The 14,995-nt window shown below is 37.8% G+C and overlaps 1 protein-coding gene across 2 annotated transcripts in view; it reads right to left on the minus strand.

Annotated features, from left to right (window-relative positions):
* Positions 1-14,995, minus strand: part of ATG10 (autophagy related 10) — a 221,950-nt gene that overhangs the window by 74,835 nt on the left and 132,120 nt on the right. For both annotated transcript variants that reach the window (XM_082836068.1, XM_082836067.1), the window contains exon 5: positions 1,622-1,719. In XM_082836068.1, the coding sequence (XP_082692194.1) occupies positions 1,622-1,719 (98 nt within the window). The remainder of the gene's footprint in view (positions 1-1,621; positions 1,720-14,995) is intronic.

A 14,995-nucleotide genomic window follows, 5' to 3' on the forward strand; every position in this document is an offset into this window, starting at 1 on the left:
CTTGGACAGCTATTGCAGGTTTGCACATGGGTAAGATAAGAGCAGCATTGTTAGGAAAAATTGACTAGAGGGAAGGAGCAGGGAGGAAAGGAGCAGAAGACCAAAGTAGGAGGTTTTACTAATTGTTCCAGATGAGGCAACAGGGCTTGAACTAGGAAGGTGACAGTAGGAAGAGAAAGAAAAGGATTAATTTGAGGGGCAGTGTGATTCATATACTTAAAAACTAGTTTTGTCCTCAATTAAAACCTAGAAAATGGTCATTTGCAGTCATTGCCAAAGAACTACTTATGAGATGCTAAGGATTCTTAAGTTGATTGGGAGGTAAACTGTCATTATTGTGATCAAACACGTAAGAGGGCATAAAAATTCTAATGGCTGAGGGCTTCCCTGGTGGCGCAGTGGTTGAGAGTCTGTCTGCCGATGCAGGGGACATGGGTTCGTGCCATGGTCCGGGAGGATCCCACACGCCGCGGAGCGGCTGGGCCCGTGAGCCATGGCCACTGAGCCTGCGCGTCCGGAGCCTGTGCTCCGCAACGGGAGAGGACACAACAGTGAGAGGCCCACGTACCGAAAAAAAAAAAAAAATTCTAATGGTGGCTGATAAAGTTATTTTTAAAGGAAGCTTTGATTAAGCTTAACAGAGGCTGGGAAAAAATAAGATTTTTGATATAAGTAAAAATTATTTTTAAAGAGAACATGATTGGTTGAAAGGTGATGAGTATTTTTAAATTTCTAAAATAATTAACTACTGATTTTAGCAGGGCAGTAATAATGACTTATATGATTGACAAATCTATTTTTCTCTACTTTTGTAAATCTATTTTTTTTTTTTTTTTTGCAGTACACAGGCCTCTCACTGCTGTGGCCTCTCCCATTGCGGAGCACAGGCTCCGGACGCGCAGGCCCAGTGGCCATGGCTCACGAGCCCAGCCGCTCCGCGGCATGTGGGATCCTCCCTGACCGGGGCACGAACCCGCATCCCCTACATCGGCAGGCGGACTCTCAACCACTGCGCCACCAGGGAAGCCCGCAAATCTATTTTTTATATCTACTTTTGTAGATCTATTTTCTCAACTTTTTCAGATCACTATTGCAAATTTATCATTAATCAAAAGTTAATTGTTTTGCAAATGCACCTATTAGTAAAATTCTGAAGCATTATAGGTGACACAAGCTAAATCATCTATTTCTTGGTGTATGTGCCAACTTTGTTTCTATTCTCATTTACTTAATACATTTTTATTGAATACCTACTGTATGATAAATACTGTGCTGGGTATACAGTGAAGAGGGAAAAAAAAAACCAGGGTCTGCCCACATGGGAGTACACAGTATAATGGAAAAGACAGACATTAAATTTTTTTCAAAAAATCCAAATCGATAATTTAAACCTGTAAGATGCACTATGAAGGAAAATTACAGGGTGCTATGAGGGCTTATAACAGATAGGCTAAACCAAGCCTGGATCTGGGAAGATGTATTAAAGGAAACTGTCTTTGAACTGAAATCTGTAAGGAAGTAGAGGAGTGAAACAGGAAAAAAAAAAGTAGGAGAGAGAACTAGAAGAAAAGACGAGCAGAGGGAAAGAATCACATATAATACAATGAAAATACTCTCTAACCTGTTGGGTAATAGTGTCCCATGGTCCATGCAGCAGCCGAGTCTTATAGCACTCATGAACTCCTTCCCATATGTCCTTCAGAGCTAAAGGGCTTCCATCTGTGAAAGTGCATGGTAAAGACTGCCAGTTAGTAATCCATTTGACACAATGGTGCTTGATGTCTGTCTAAAACTACTGAAAGAATATTATGATTTTTAAAAAAATCTTTACTAGTACACACACTATTTATATATCAAAAGAGTGCTATATGAATTACTATTTTCTTCCTGAGGGAAATGTAAACATTCAATCTTGTCCCTTTGTAACCATCTAACAGTTAAATTATCTGCTCATTTATTGCCTCTAGGAATTTTTACAAAATAAATAAGATCCAAACGTGTTTTAGAGAACTGATAAATAGAAGCATCGGCAAAGGACCAGGTAGATTCACATATTCACAAGGGTGTACTATAGATACCTCTGAAGTCTTAATACTTCCTCTAATCCTTAAATCAGAGACCATACACATGCTTCTTTCACCCTTTTGTTGGCTGAATATCTGTAATGTTCAAATAACTCTGTTGGGTACCATGGGGAATAGAGAGGAGGAAAGCACACAGTTTCTCCTAGTAAGAAGTATTTCCTTACTAGGGAAATTATGACAAGTATATCAGTAAATATTGATACTAAAATCCTAGGTAGAAGGGTCAATGCCAGAGGAAAGCTGCAGTTCTCTGAGAGTCCAGAGGAGGGAGACATTAACACCCACTGTTTGTGGCAGGTGGAGAAGAGACCTTAGGGGTGGAGGGACTTGAGATGGACTTGGCATGAAGAGATCAGTAAGAGCTTTAGGGAACAATAAACCTTTTCTTTGAGCAACTTCGATTATTCACCTACATTCGTAATCACCCAAAAAATGTATTTTACGAAGAATACTATGACACAAGGTAAGTAAAGTGGAGAAATAGACATCTAGGTTCAGAAAAGAAAGCAGAAAGAGGGAATTACCTAAGGACTTTAAAACCACACACTGTTGAAAAGAAGGTGGTCTTAAATTAGAATTTAGTGCTACTTGGCCCATTTAGAGCTAACCAAGTCCTCAAGACCTATGGGTGTGCTCTTTTCTTTAGGTAAGTAGACAACGTCATTTAAAGAAGACTCATCAGCATATTAGATCCGAAGAAGTATTTGGTCATCAGGTACAACAAAACTTGGGTAAATAATCTACTCAAAAGCCCCCCAAACCAAAAGGTATTGCATTCAGACTTATGGAGTACAAGTAAAGATGTGGGGTGTAGGAGAAGAGCACGAAATTTGAAGTCCGGGCTGAGTGTGAATCCTAGTATTGGCACTTATCCTGTATGTGACTGCAAGGTATTTTGCTTCTTTTTTTTTTTTAATTGAAATATAGTTGATTTACTATTTTGCTTTTAACTTTACCTGAAAAAATGAGGATAATAATCCTTTTCAAATCGTGTTCCTGGGACTCCCCTGGTGGTCCAGGGTTTAAGAATCTGCCTTCCAATGCAAGGGACGCGAGTTCGATCCCTGATCAGGAAACTAAGATCCCACATGCCGCGGGGCAACTATGCCCACGTGCCGCAACTAAGAGAGACCGACGCAGCCAAAAAAAAAAAAAAAATCCTGCTCTTGTGAACAGTTTTCATCAGTGAACACACCAGGACTGTGTCACGCACATAACAAGAGTTCAATATATATTAGGTATCTCCTCCTAGCCCCCATTGCACCATTCCAGTAATTCTCATACCTTAAAGCTAAAAGGTTCATTTATAGACCATTATTTCTTAGAATTTTCTCACGTTGCTATACCACGCACATTGTGTTTGATACAGTAATATACTAATACCATAGGCAGGGCATTTCTCATGTTTGACCTGAAAAGTTGAACTTTTCTCAACCTTTATTTTCAATAAATAGCAATAGAATATTTTGATACATTTTCAATAAGTATCTTCATCTTGGCATTTATCTGGTGGCAGGAAACCATTATCTTGTGATAAATTGTTTTATTCCATTGACATTTCCATGTCTGTAAAATGAACAAGATTTATTCATCCAATTAACATTTGAATGTCATGTTTAGCTACAAGTTTAAAACAAGCTGCCTTCAATATCTGTTATATTATTTTCTGAACACATTTACAGAATAGGGCCAAACTTTAATCTCAAGCACTACACATCTTCAAAATATGCACATACACGTGTGTGTGTGTGTGTGTGTGTGTGTGTGTGTGTGTGTGTATTGATGTTGGAAGAGGGGAATAGCATCTTAGGTACGTCAGTGTCAAATAGCAAACCAAATAATCAAATTATTAAAAGGTGACATGCTTTTAAAATAATTTTCAGGTGTCAAAGTTAAAAGAAATCAAGTTGTAGAATAATAAAATATTATAGCTGGTACAATTACTAATTTTATAGATAAGGCAACCAAGGTCTTGGGAAATATACATCTGCCAAAATCATGGCACCAGCTCATGACTGCACTGGAGCTGGAATCTCAGGACTCACAGTTCAGTGCTCCTCCTGCTATTCCGTGCTGCCTCTGCGGGTGAAGACTGCATCTGTCCTTTCACCACAGCAGCCCTGCTGTGCAGTTCTAAGCCTCACTCACACACTGCAAATGCTTTATATATATTTACTGAATAAATGACAAGTGAAAGGATGCTTTCCTTAACTTTATTTCCTCTAAGACAGGGAAAGGCTTTGCATACCTAGAGAAGAATGCTGGGTTTAAAATCTGGTAATCAGTAATGATCTCAATTTTATTCCTTAAAATATTTCAGCTAAAAATCTAAGGATGGAGTAAATGGTTTGGCTATTACCACTGTCAAAACCCTGCACACCCTGCTGGAAACATTCATACAAAATGCAATAATCAGCAGCCTAGCAACAATGTGGAGAGACCCAAAACAAATGTTATAGGATATTTTCATCAGATTTGATGCTAGAATTAAGGGTATGTGTCATAAGTTTTCAGGCAACACGTAATTTAGAGAAAAAAATTTAACACCTTAAATATAAGAATTAAAAAATGACCTGGTTAGCTCAGAATAAGAGACAATCACAAGGAATAAAAAATAAGTTCAAAACATAGAAAGATGCATGATACTCTTTTATGTATGTCTATAAGAGTGCTACCTGCTTGCTACAAAGAGAAGAGTGTTTTTTAAGTGAATGGATGTGATTGGATTCTCTAATGTGTTTAGAAAACTGTTTAAAAACACACATATTAATGATGATCAAATGAGTGCTTGCGCAAGTTACTTTGACAAGGGTGTCAGTCTCTCCAGTTTCTGCCAACCATTTACACTACAGAAGATCTGGGTAATATAGCTTTGTCTCTCACATACAGATATGACAATAATGATTTAATGAAGTATGATGTGGATTCTTTTCCCTAAGCCCTCATCACCGGTTTGCCTAGTCATAGCTCACACCTTCAAGAGCAAAAACATACAAAAGTTAGTTTTGTGATCCTGTATTCAAAGACAAAAAATGCTGACCTGATCAGCAATATCTTCAAAACCATGACATATGCAATTGACATGCAAAATATATTCAAATATGACTGTATTACAAAAGCAAAATGGAGGCTTCACATATCCCACTGAAATCATTGAAATGAGATAGTCAAATATATTTTTTAAATCACATCATAAAACCTTAAATATGGCAGAAACATGAAGAATTTTGTGATTTTGAATCTATCTATTTATGAAAACTGAAGACCCAAAATTTAAAATTAAAATGTGGATATACACTATTGATACTATGTATAAAATACATAAAATACAACTGATGGGAACATACAGTAAAGCACAGGAACTCTACTTAATGCACTGTGGTGTCCTAAACGGGAGGGAAATCCACAGGGCAGGGTATATATGTATATGTATGGCTGATTCATTTTGCTGTGCAGTAGGAGCTAACACAACATTGTAAAGCAAATATACTCCAATAAAAATTAATAAAAATAAAATTAAATTAAAATGTGGACATAAACAAATACTTGGTTAAACTCATGAAACATTATTTTGTGCCTTCATGTTCAGCTGAAGTTATCTTCAATCAAGAACTTTAAGCCCTGTTTATAGGGTCTATTTTTTCCGTCTGGTCTCAGTCAGAGGAGACATAAGCATACTCAATCAACAACTCCCTAGTTTCAGACCCAAGATATTCGATAGCACCAATTTCAACATGCTTAGAAATCTCATTAATCACACTGAAGCTGAGAAGCTCAGTAAAATCCCTTGCATACTTGAAAAACAGAAGTAGAAGCTGAAATAATTTCAGCAGCAACCTACAAAGTGAGCATGGTAAATTAAGGTCATTTGTTTCACAAGTGTTTATTGAGTGCCTACTATGTGCTTCTATCACCTGGAATGATAATACACATTTGAGCTAAAGGAATATTCTCCCAGCAACCTATAATAAAATGTCAATGACAAAAGAGGCAGAGACATTGGATGAAAAATAGAATAATTAAAAAGTACAATCTTTAGCAACTGCCAGTAGCATTTAATTTAACATTTTCATATAAAATCTCTCAATTGAATAATAACCTACATGTCAAGTAATCTATATATTACTCAAAATGTTCAGCTTTCTAAATTAAATTTCTCGGGGCTATTAGTTTTCATGAATCAAATAACAGCATGAGATATTTCACTAGCACTACCTAACGCTACTGCAAGCATGCTGAAGTCACCTTTAACCTGCGGTGCATGCTTTCACTAAAATTTCATAACTCCTAAAAAGAAGATTAGAGAGAGTATAAATTATTTAGAGTAAATGTAAGAATAATGTTCTGAATGTGGTCACTAGAAATAAAAAGGAAAGGGTGGATTTTTCACAATGAAATATGTCATTACTCAATATATTGTCTTCAAGAGAGCTTTGAAGTCTATAAAAATTCATGTCACACCCACAGTAAGGCAGAGATGATGCTCCATCAAACGGGAAAATTCATTTTTGCTTCAGTGAGAAAATTATATTGTGATATGAAATGAGTGTTAATTGTTCATGTACATTCACATCAGCTACTATGCTGGCTAATTCTGTAATTTTTATTTATTCCTACATACATTTTTTGCATTTTGAGTATTAACCTCAAGAAATCTGAATGAAAATTCCAAAAGTATAGATTATGGCAACTTCTCTTTAATGTTTCTTAAATTTTGGTTACTGCATTGCGCAGTAAAATAAAAAGGCTAAAGAGTTTGTCTTAACTCCATAGTTTTCTATGTAGCCTTGAATAAATAAACCATTTAACCCCGCTGAGCACTCAGTTTGTATGACTGTACTTGAGGAGAGTAACAGTTCCTATCTTACAGTGTTATTGTGAGGGCCAAGACACAGAACTCAGCCAGCATTACTGGAAGGTACTACATGCCAAGCCCCACTTTATGTATTAGCTCACAAACCTTAAAACTCTATAAAGTAGGTATTATTATTATTATCTCATTTTTAAGATGACGAAAGAAAGGAAACAAAAAGTTCAGTAACTTCCACAAGGTCACATAGTAATTAGCAGAGTGAGGAATCAGAACCAAGGCATTCCAGCTCCAGACTCTGCATTCTGACCAGTACCCAGGAGCTCTTTGTAAACTATAAAGTGATACACACATATTAGTTGTGGTGGTGTTGGGTTTTTTTTTTTTTGCGGTACGTGGGCCTCTCACTGTTGTGGCCTCTCCATTGCGGAGCACAGGCTCCGGACGCGCAGGCTCAGCGGCCATGGCTCACGGGCCCAGCCGCTCCGCGGCATGTGGGATCTTCCCGGACCGGGGCACGAACCCGTGTCCCCAGCATCAGCAGGCGGACTCTCAACCACTGCGCCACCAGGGAAGCCCCTGTGGTGTTGTTTTTGTTGTCACTAGTAGTCTCTACCAGCATTGCCTAACCTAGGAGTATCTAGAATTTTGCCTTTCCTAGGTTTCTTAGTAGGCCAGGCCTGCCCTTTCCCTCATCAATGAATGGACAAATCCCAAGTCCAACCAGGGCCTCTCTTGATCCCTCCAGCTCAAGGTAATCTCTGCCCTCTGAGGCCTGGTGGTAATTTTTCCCCCAGCTTTATTGAGATATAATGGATTCATAGCATTGTGTAAGTTTAAGGTGTACAATATGATGATTTGATATATGTATATACTGGGAAATGGTTACCACGATAAAGTTAGTTAACACATCCATCCCCTCACATATTTACCATTTGTGTGTGTATATATGTGTTAATGTGGTTAGAACATTTAAAATCTACTCTCTTAGTAACTCTCAAGTATAAATACAGTATTGTTAACTGTAGTCACCATGCTGTACATTAGACTCCCAGAACTTATTCATCTTATATCTGAAATCTGTACCCTTTAGCCAACATGTACTCATTTCTCCCACCCCCGCCCCCACCCACCCACCCAACCTCTGTCAACCACTAACCTATTCTCTGCCTGGTGACGATTTTTACCTCTCTTATGGCCCTTAACATATTCTACTTGTTACAGTGAATTTCAAACCTGTCTTGTTTCCCTCAGTAGACTGTAAGCTCCTTGAGGGCATCAATCATCTCTGATTCCTTTATTCATCTATGCATTCCAGAAACATTTTCATGTCTTGTGCATAAATATTTTCCAATGCTTGGATAGATGGATGTTCAATATTATTTCTAGAGCAATTAGCACAATTATTACTAAGAATAAAGACTGAACAATCATGATTAAAAATTCATTGATTAAAAGCTTTTCATTTATGTAAAACACTCATATAAATCTATAGTGTTAAGTAGATGAAGATAGAGTGAATATTTGATTTTTCAGCATCCCAACATAGTTCCTACTTGGGAGATAAATTCCAAAATAAGTGGTAGGCAGAACCCCATTCCATACCACTAAAGCCAAAGAGAGGCAGACATCTTAACACTTTTGCCTTCAGTTGACTCTACAATCTACCCTTCCAATAAATCCTTTTCTGCTTATTATGGGAAGGTTCAATTATTTGTAACTAAGTATATGCTAACCTAACTAATACACCCCAGATAAATGGTTTATAAGTCTTGCTTAATATTTATCAATTTTCAAAATTATCATCCCCAATGTTTTAAATGTCATATATTTGTCTAGTAATTTTGAGTGGAAAATAAATGTAAGACATCTTTCAGTTACATGAGAAAGCTTATGTACGTTGCAATCCATCTTTATGAGAAATATGCCCAACAGCACAAAGAGGAGTAATTTGGGGGTCACCTTAAACTGTCCACAAACTGTGTTAAGAACTTACAATAATGCAGGTGATGCTATATCCTCTCATTTAAATTAAACATTTAACCTAGTAGAAGTACACACAAGACCTTCTTGAAGAATCTCTGAATCAGAAAATGTCCCAAGGGAAGCAAAACTGGGTCTACAAGGTACCCGAGACACCAACTCTGAGATACAGCTATTCATCAGAACTCCGAAGACCACATCACCAGATGAATATCTACATTAGGTCTGCTGGTTCTAAAGCAGAATGCACTCTACTTTCAATCCTACCCAAAGTGTTCTGAGGTATGGATTCCAACCTCTTGCTCTGGCACACCAGTACTCAGCATTTTGGACTCCTGGCTTTCTTCCAATCTCAGTACCCCACAGAACATGGACCTGTTAACACCTGCAGCAGCACCCTGACTATCCATCCAACTTGATCTCCTTCCCATGATCACCTTCTCAGCACAGCACCTAATATATGGACTTAACGAACTCTGCTTTGGTGACTTTAAAGGAGGAGAAAACCAATATACTAGTTTCCAGTTACGCAGTGATTTTCCTCAGCATATTTTTTAAATAGGCTAATGAGTTTTTGTGCTGTGCACACAGTAGGCACTCATGTACGTTTTAATGGATGTTTCAAACAGGGCTTGCTTTGTCAAGAGTAAGCAAAGAAATGTTTCTTCTTTATGGTCCACAACACATTTATTTGTCCAGGAAAGCTAAAGTATAGTCCCTTATTGGTAAGAAAATAAATTTGTCTGCCTTTTCATGTCCTCTTCCTGTCCTCTGAATCCATGTAAAATCTGTTTCTTTTTGTGTATGTGATGCTTTGTACTAACACAGGTTTGAATAAACCTTTTAGCTAATTAGATGTCCCTGTAGTTTTGTTGCACCTTTTCTTTAATACATTTTAAAATTAGGGTTTGACTTTTCAATGGGATTCTATCCCCATCATGTGTTCTAACCCAGCATCCTACTTGTACCCTAATTCCCCATAATGTTTCAAACATTTACCTGGTTCAACAAATAATTCTCATTAAATTCCCTCTATTATTTAAACTTTTTGGTTTGAATATATTTATATTAGTTAAATAATTTTTCATTATTTTTCTTAATAATTTTCACTGTTTGCTCTTCAAATTTCATTTCAACCCCTAGAATCTCTTTTTAATGCACTAAAATTCATGTTCCATTGCATTATTATGACTTTGGCTAGACCTATGGTTTACTTAAATATAAGTGGCATATATGAACTTCCTTAAAGATTCTCTACTACCAAATAAGACTAAATTGTCTGCCAAGTCATTTTCTATTTCCTGGTCACTATAATAATTAACTAGAATCATTTTTGCTTTAATCTTTAAGTACCCCTCTAATCCACCTTTCTTTCCTGTTCAACAAGCAGCCTTCACTCTCACTCTATTTTCCCTGAAAATATGTTCCTTCCAGTTCATTCTAAGAGACTATTAAAAATTTTTTTAAATATTTCTAACAACTATACCAAAAAAAGCCAAATTCCTTTTCCTAAATTTCACTCTTCATAATTTCTTCTCATCCTTCATCAATTCTCTCTCTGCTCTACTTGGTCATACTTCCTGCTCTAGAAAACCCCTCCTTTGATCCCATTCACTTTTGCTCAACCTCTTTCACCCTTTCATTATATCCTCCAACCCCATCCCATCCATTATCTCTTCCATAATTTTACCTCAACATATCTTTCCAACCATTTCTTCTACAATTTGGAATAGAGGTTTTCTTAAACCAGCCTCTCATTGTTCCCCAAATACGCCATGCTTTCCAGCCCTACAGCTTGGCACTCACCTGTCTCCCCCTTATCCAGTGCTTTTCCCAGCCTCTTCAGAAAAGCCAACCTGTTATGTTCCCTTGAAAATTGTTGGGCAGAGCTATGAATATTTTACTTTTATTCTCCAACTTCCTCCAACCCCCATCTTTCCTGTTTTCCTGTCATTTACTTCTATATGGTCCAAAGACTCCCTCCTGTTCCACACCAGGGACAAGCCTCTTCCTCCTCCTCCCTGATGATGTATATACTATTCTAATTCCAACCTTTTCGTTATTCTTCCTTTGAGCTGGGCTTTATCTTGGTTTGGTCATGCTGCCTTTAAGAAGGAATTATTCTCTGGCTATTTCTCTTGCCCTGTTTCTCCATGAGCATCATTCAAGCATATAACAAGTGGATAAATCTTCTACGTTAAATATCTGGGTTACATCTTTAATTCTATACTCTTACTCCCTGGGCCAATAATAGAATGGATCTCCAGAAAGAACAGACATTCAGTTGCTGAATGGAAGAAATGTTGTTTCCTTCCCTATTCAAAAGCAGCCCTTCTAACTAATTAAAGAAATATGTCAGAACGGTTCCCAAGAAGAACCCATATGTCAGCACCAAAGAATTAAATATTTTGAAAATGAGAAGAACCACTTGGCCTATTTTTCAATAGAAATTGCAAACAAAGGAAAGGAAGAGTGACAGGGAAGAAATTAATCAGAATTCAAGCTGAAATAAATATAGAAATCTCTAGTTGTAATGAAAGGTAAAACTAGGTAAGCTTAGGAGGCTGGTGAAGCCCAAAGCCATTATGTATATTTCTAAGGTTTACACCACATTTCTAACACTTACCATCAGCTTTTGACCAAGTCAAGCCCTCAAAAGGGAACACTGGGACATAAAAAGGTGCTGGAATGATGAGCAGCAGTTAGAAGCCTTTCGCACACTACAAATAATTCTTTAATGCGGTGCGCTTCAAAAATAGCTGGGGGAGGGCTTCCCTGGTGGCGCAGTAGTTAAGAATCCGCCTGCCAATGCAGGGCACACGGCTTTGAGCCCTGGTCTGGGAAGATCCCACATGCTGCGGAGCAACTAAGCCCGTTCGCCACAACTACTGAGCCCGCGGACCTAGAAGCTGTGCTCCGCAACAAGAGAAGCCACCGCAATGAGAAGCCCGAGCACCGCAACGAAGAGTAGCCCCCACTCTACGCAGCTAAAAAAAAGCCCACGTGCAGCAACGAAGACCCAACGCAGCCAAAAATAAATAAATAAATAAATTTATTTAAAAAAATAATAGTGGGGGAGAAAAAAAGGTGGGCCCTTGAAGACAAGAGTGCTTTGTGAGAATGGACTTCGTAGACTACAAAGCACTGTCTGAGTGTAGGCTATTTATTAGTACTTGAGAGAAGTGCAATTACCTCTCACCCACTGCTGGGCAGCAAATGGTATTAAGCGTGCCCCACCACCTCTCCTAAACCTAAAATGGCAAGAGTGGTTAGGGAAAAAAGAGTGCTGGGAAGGACTTATTTCTTCTCTTAAATTCATGTTAAACCCTAGGGAACGGAGTTCCCGTATGGCCAAGTAGTAGAAATGTTTCTGCGTATGCCCAGAAACAGAATGCTGTCTCACCTTAGCTGTCTGCCTTCAAGGATCAAATAAAAATATGTGTTTATAGAAGTGGAAGGGCTGCCCACCTAGCTTAGATGCTCACCTTGGAGTCCTCAGGACTTTCTATTTTCCTTAGTCAAGCATTCCTGTTGTCTCTGGGAAGCACCAGACTAAAGAGTAAAGATATATAGATGGTTTAGGTTCTGAGTTTCCTGGAGACAACAGCATTACTCCCTTCCATATAACTCATCAGAAAAGTTCAAATAAGGCACCATCACAAGGGCTATATGCAAAGATGGCTATATTTCCATCTTTGGGCTATATGCAAAAATGGTTAGAAATTCCTGCTCACTGTTTCATTCAATAAATACTTGTTGATACTGTGGGTATAAAAATGAGTAAGACAAAGAATACATATGTCATATATGTATTACACACACACACACAGAGCTATGAATAAAGTTTATAACTTTGTAGATTGTAAGTACTCACTATTAATTTCCTTCCTCCCTCTTTTTACCTTAAACCCCTATCTTCTAGCTTACCATTTTATAGGGGACAAGTAAACAAATATTTTTCTGATATTGTGCAACATGATATATAATATAATGTGATATGATATGACATGGGGGTGACAACAGTAAGTGGCATGTAAGCTGAGTCTTAGGCAGTAGTTGGCCTGGTGGACACTGGACATATCAAGGAATAAGAGGTAATCACAGTCCAATGATATGCATTTCAAGAAACAGAATAAAGATTTCCTCTGGCATCTAAGCCAGTCGATAAAAGAAAAGGTAATGTCAATTTAAATGGGAATTACTTACCACTTTCTTTACCTAAAAAAAGAGGTACTGAAATAAAATTTAGAGCAAAGCAGAGAAACTAATTTTTACTGAGTCAAATGCAAAAAAAAAAAAATCCTAAATATCTGTCAAAAACAAGGCTAAGTGAACTATTTTTGAAGCAACAAAAAAAGACCCCTGAGCAAGAAATTTTATAGCCATCCTTTTTCTAGGTCGGAACTCTCTTAGAATGAGACAAAGAAAAATCTGGACCTGGAATAAGAGGAAGATGTTAGGAATCCATTCACCACACTGACAGAGATTTGTTTAAGAGATGAAGGGCCAGAGTAATCACGTAACAAATAAAGAGGGAATGGACTGAGGGGAAAAAAGGAAAAATTCTGACACCAGAGTAAAGGCCGATACATTTTTAGAATACTCATTAGGTTAAGTTAGGTAGAAAAGAGAAAAGAAATTATTAGACTATGATAAAGGAAAGAACCATTTTTCATGTTTCTTCACAGGAAAACATTCAGTATGCTTTAAAAAAATTAAATGTGGTATTTTAATGTACCTGGAAAACCACTAAGTGAATTCCGGAATTAAAAAATTCCTAATGCTCATTCTATAGAACACAGAGTAGGGAGGGTGGAGAATAAGAAATGCTTCCACACAAAATAAATGACTCATTTTGATTTCCTTTATAAAAACGTAAATGAAGAGCATCTTAAAAATATATAAATAGGATCCAAAAAGGCTAGGTTTTTTTTTTGTTTGTTTGTTTGTTTTTTTTTAAGAAATAGAAAACCGTCATGAAGAAAAGATCTTAGGAAGTATACAAATTTCATTAAAATATAATTGGATTTGCAGGAACAATTACTGTGCTGAACTGTAAGGGGAGCTGTTGGCACATAAGAGCAAAGTACACGTATGAGCTCATCCGCCGGCCTCGGCAAGACCCACTTCCAGCTAGAAGCAGTCATGTTTCAGCACCTCCGATTCCCTAATGCTGACAAGCTAAACAACTTGTTTTGTCTCTGGGAGCTCTTCTCTGGTGATTAACTGCTTATGGTGAATACTAATTATATGAAAGTACAGTATTGAAGAAGTAGTGTCCTATTTCCTCTACCTGCAGCCTTGACATGGCTTTGAATCCAGAAGGTACTGGGTAGAGCCCTTGCAAACCAAAACCTAGAAGGACATTTTTCTTCCCTCTGGTAAATAAATGTATCCCCTTCTACTTTTTAGTATAACACAGCTCACTGACAAGAAACTTCCTTTAACCTCTGGGCTCCAAACCCAATAGAATTACAATAAAGTGAGTGTTTTAAAGGCCTGTAATAATCATACGGATAAATTTGCAGCAAGAGTTTGTGAATTGGTGAACTATCAGTGTCCTCAACTTCCCATGTTCCATGTTGAAAATTTACCCCAAATTGTCAGTTCTTAGGAGCTGCACCTCAGAGTAAAATCTTCTCACCAGGGAGTCTATGAGAATTTGTTCTTGTGTTTTAAATCCTAAGTGCTTGTTAAACCGCCAACACTGCAAAATTAGAGACCATTAAACAATATAAGGCAGCAAGTGATTAAATCTACCAAATACACATCCAAAGCAGCTTAAGCTACTTTTTAATTAAAAATAAAATATCACTGGCTAAATTCAGATGTCTTAGCTATCCAGAAAAGGTTAGAAGCCTGTTCAAAATGCAAAATGCTGCGAAGTCCAGACAGAAAAGGAGAGATAGGGTAGGGGTGGGCTGGGGTTGTCTCTGAGCCCAGGGTGGAGGCGCCTCAAGATGTTGACCGGGTTAAGTCACAGGACATGAAGAGGGGGAGTCCCGGCTGCGCTGCAGGGTGAGGGCTCCACGCGGCTGCTCATTAAATAAGCTTTATTAGCCAAGGCCTCAGAGGAGACAGGGTGTTCCACCTTCTTGGCAAGGGGGATGAGTTGAGT

This window comes from Leucopleurus acutus (assembly GCF_964270905.1).
Source record: "Leucopleurus acutus genome assembly, chromosome: 3".
Lineage (NCBI taxonomy): Eukaryota > Metazoa > Chordata > Mammalia > Artiodactyla > Delphinidae > Leucopleurus > Leucopleurus acutus.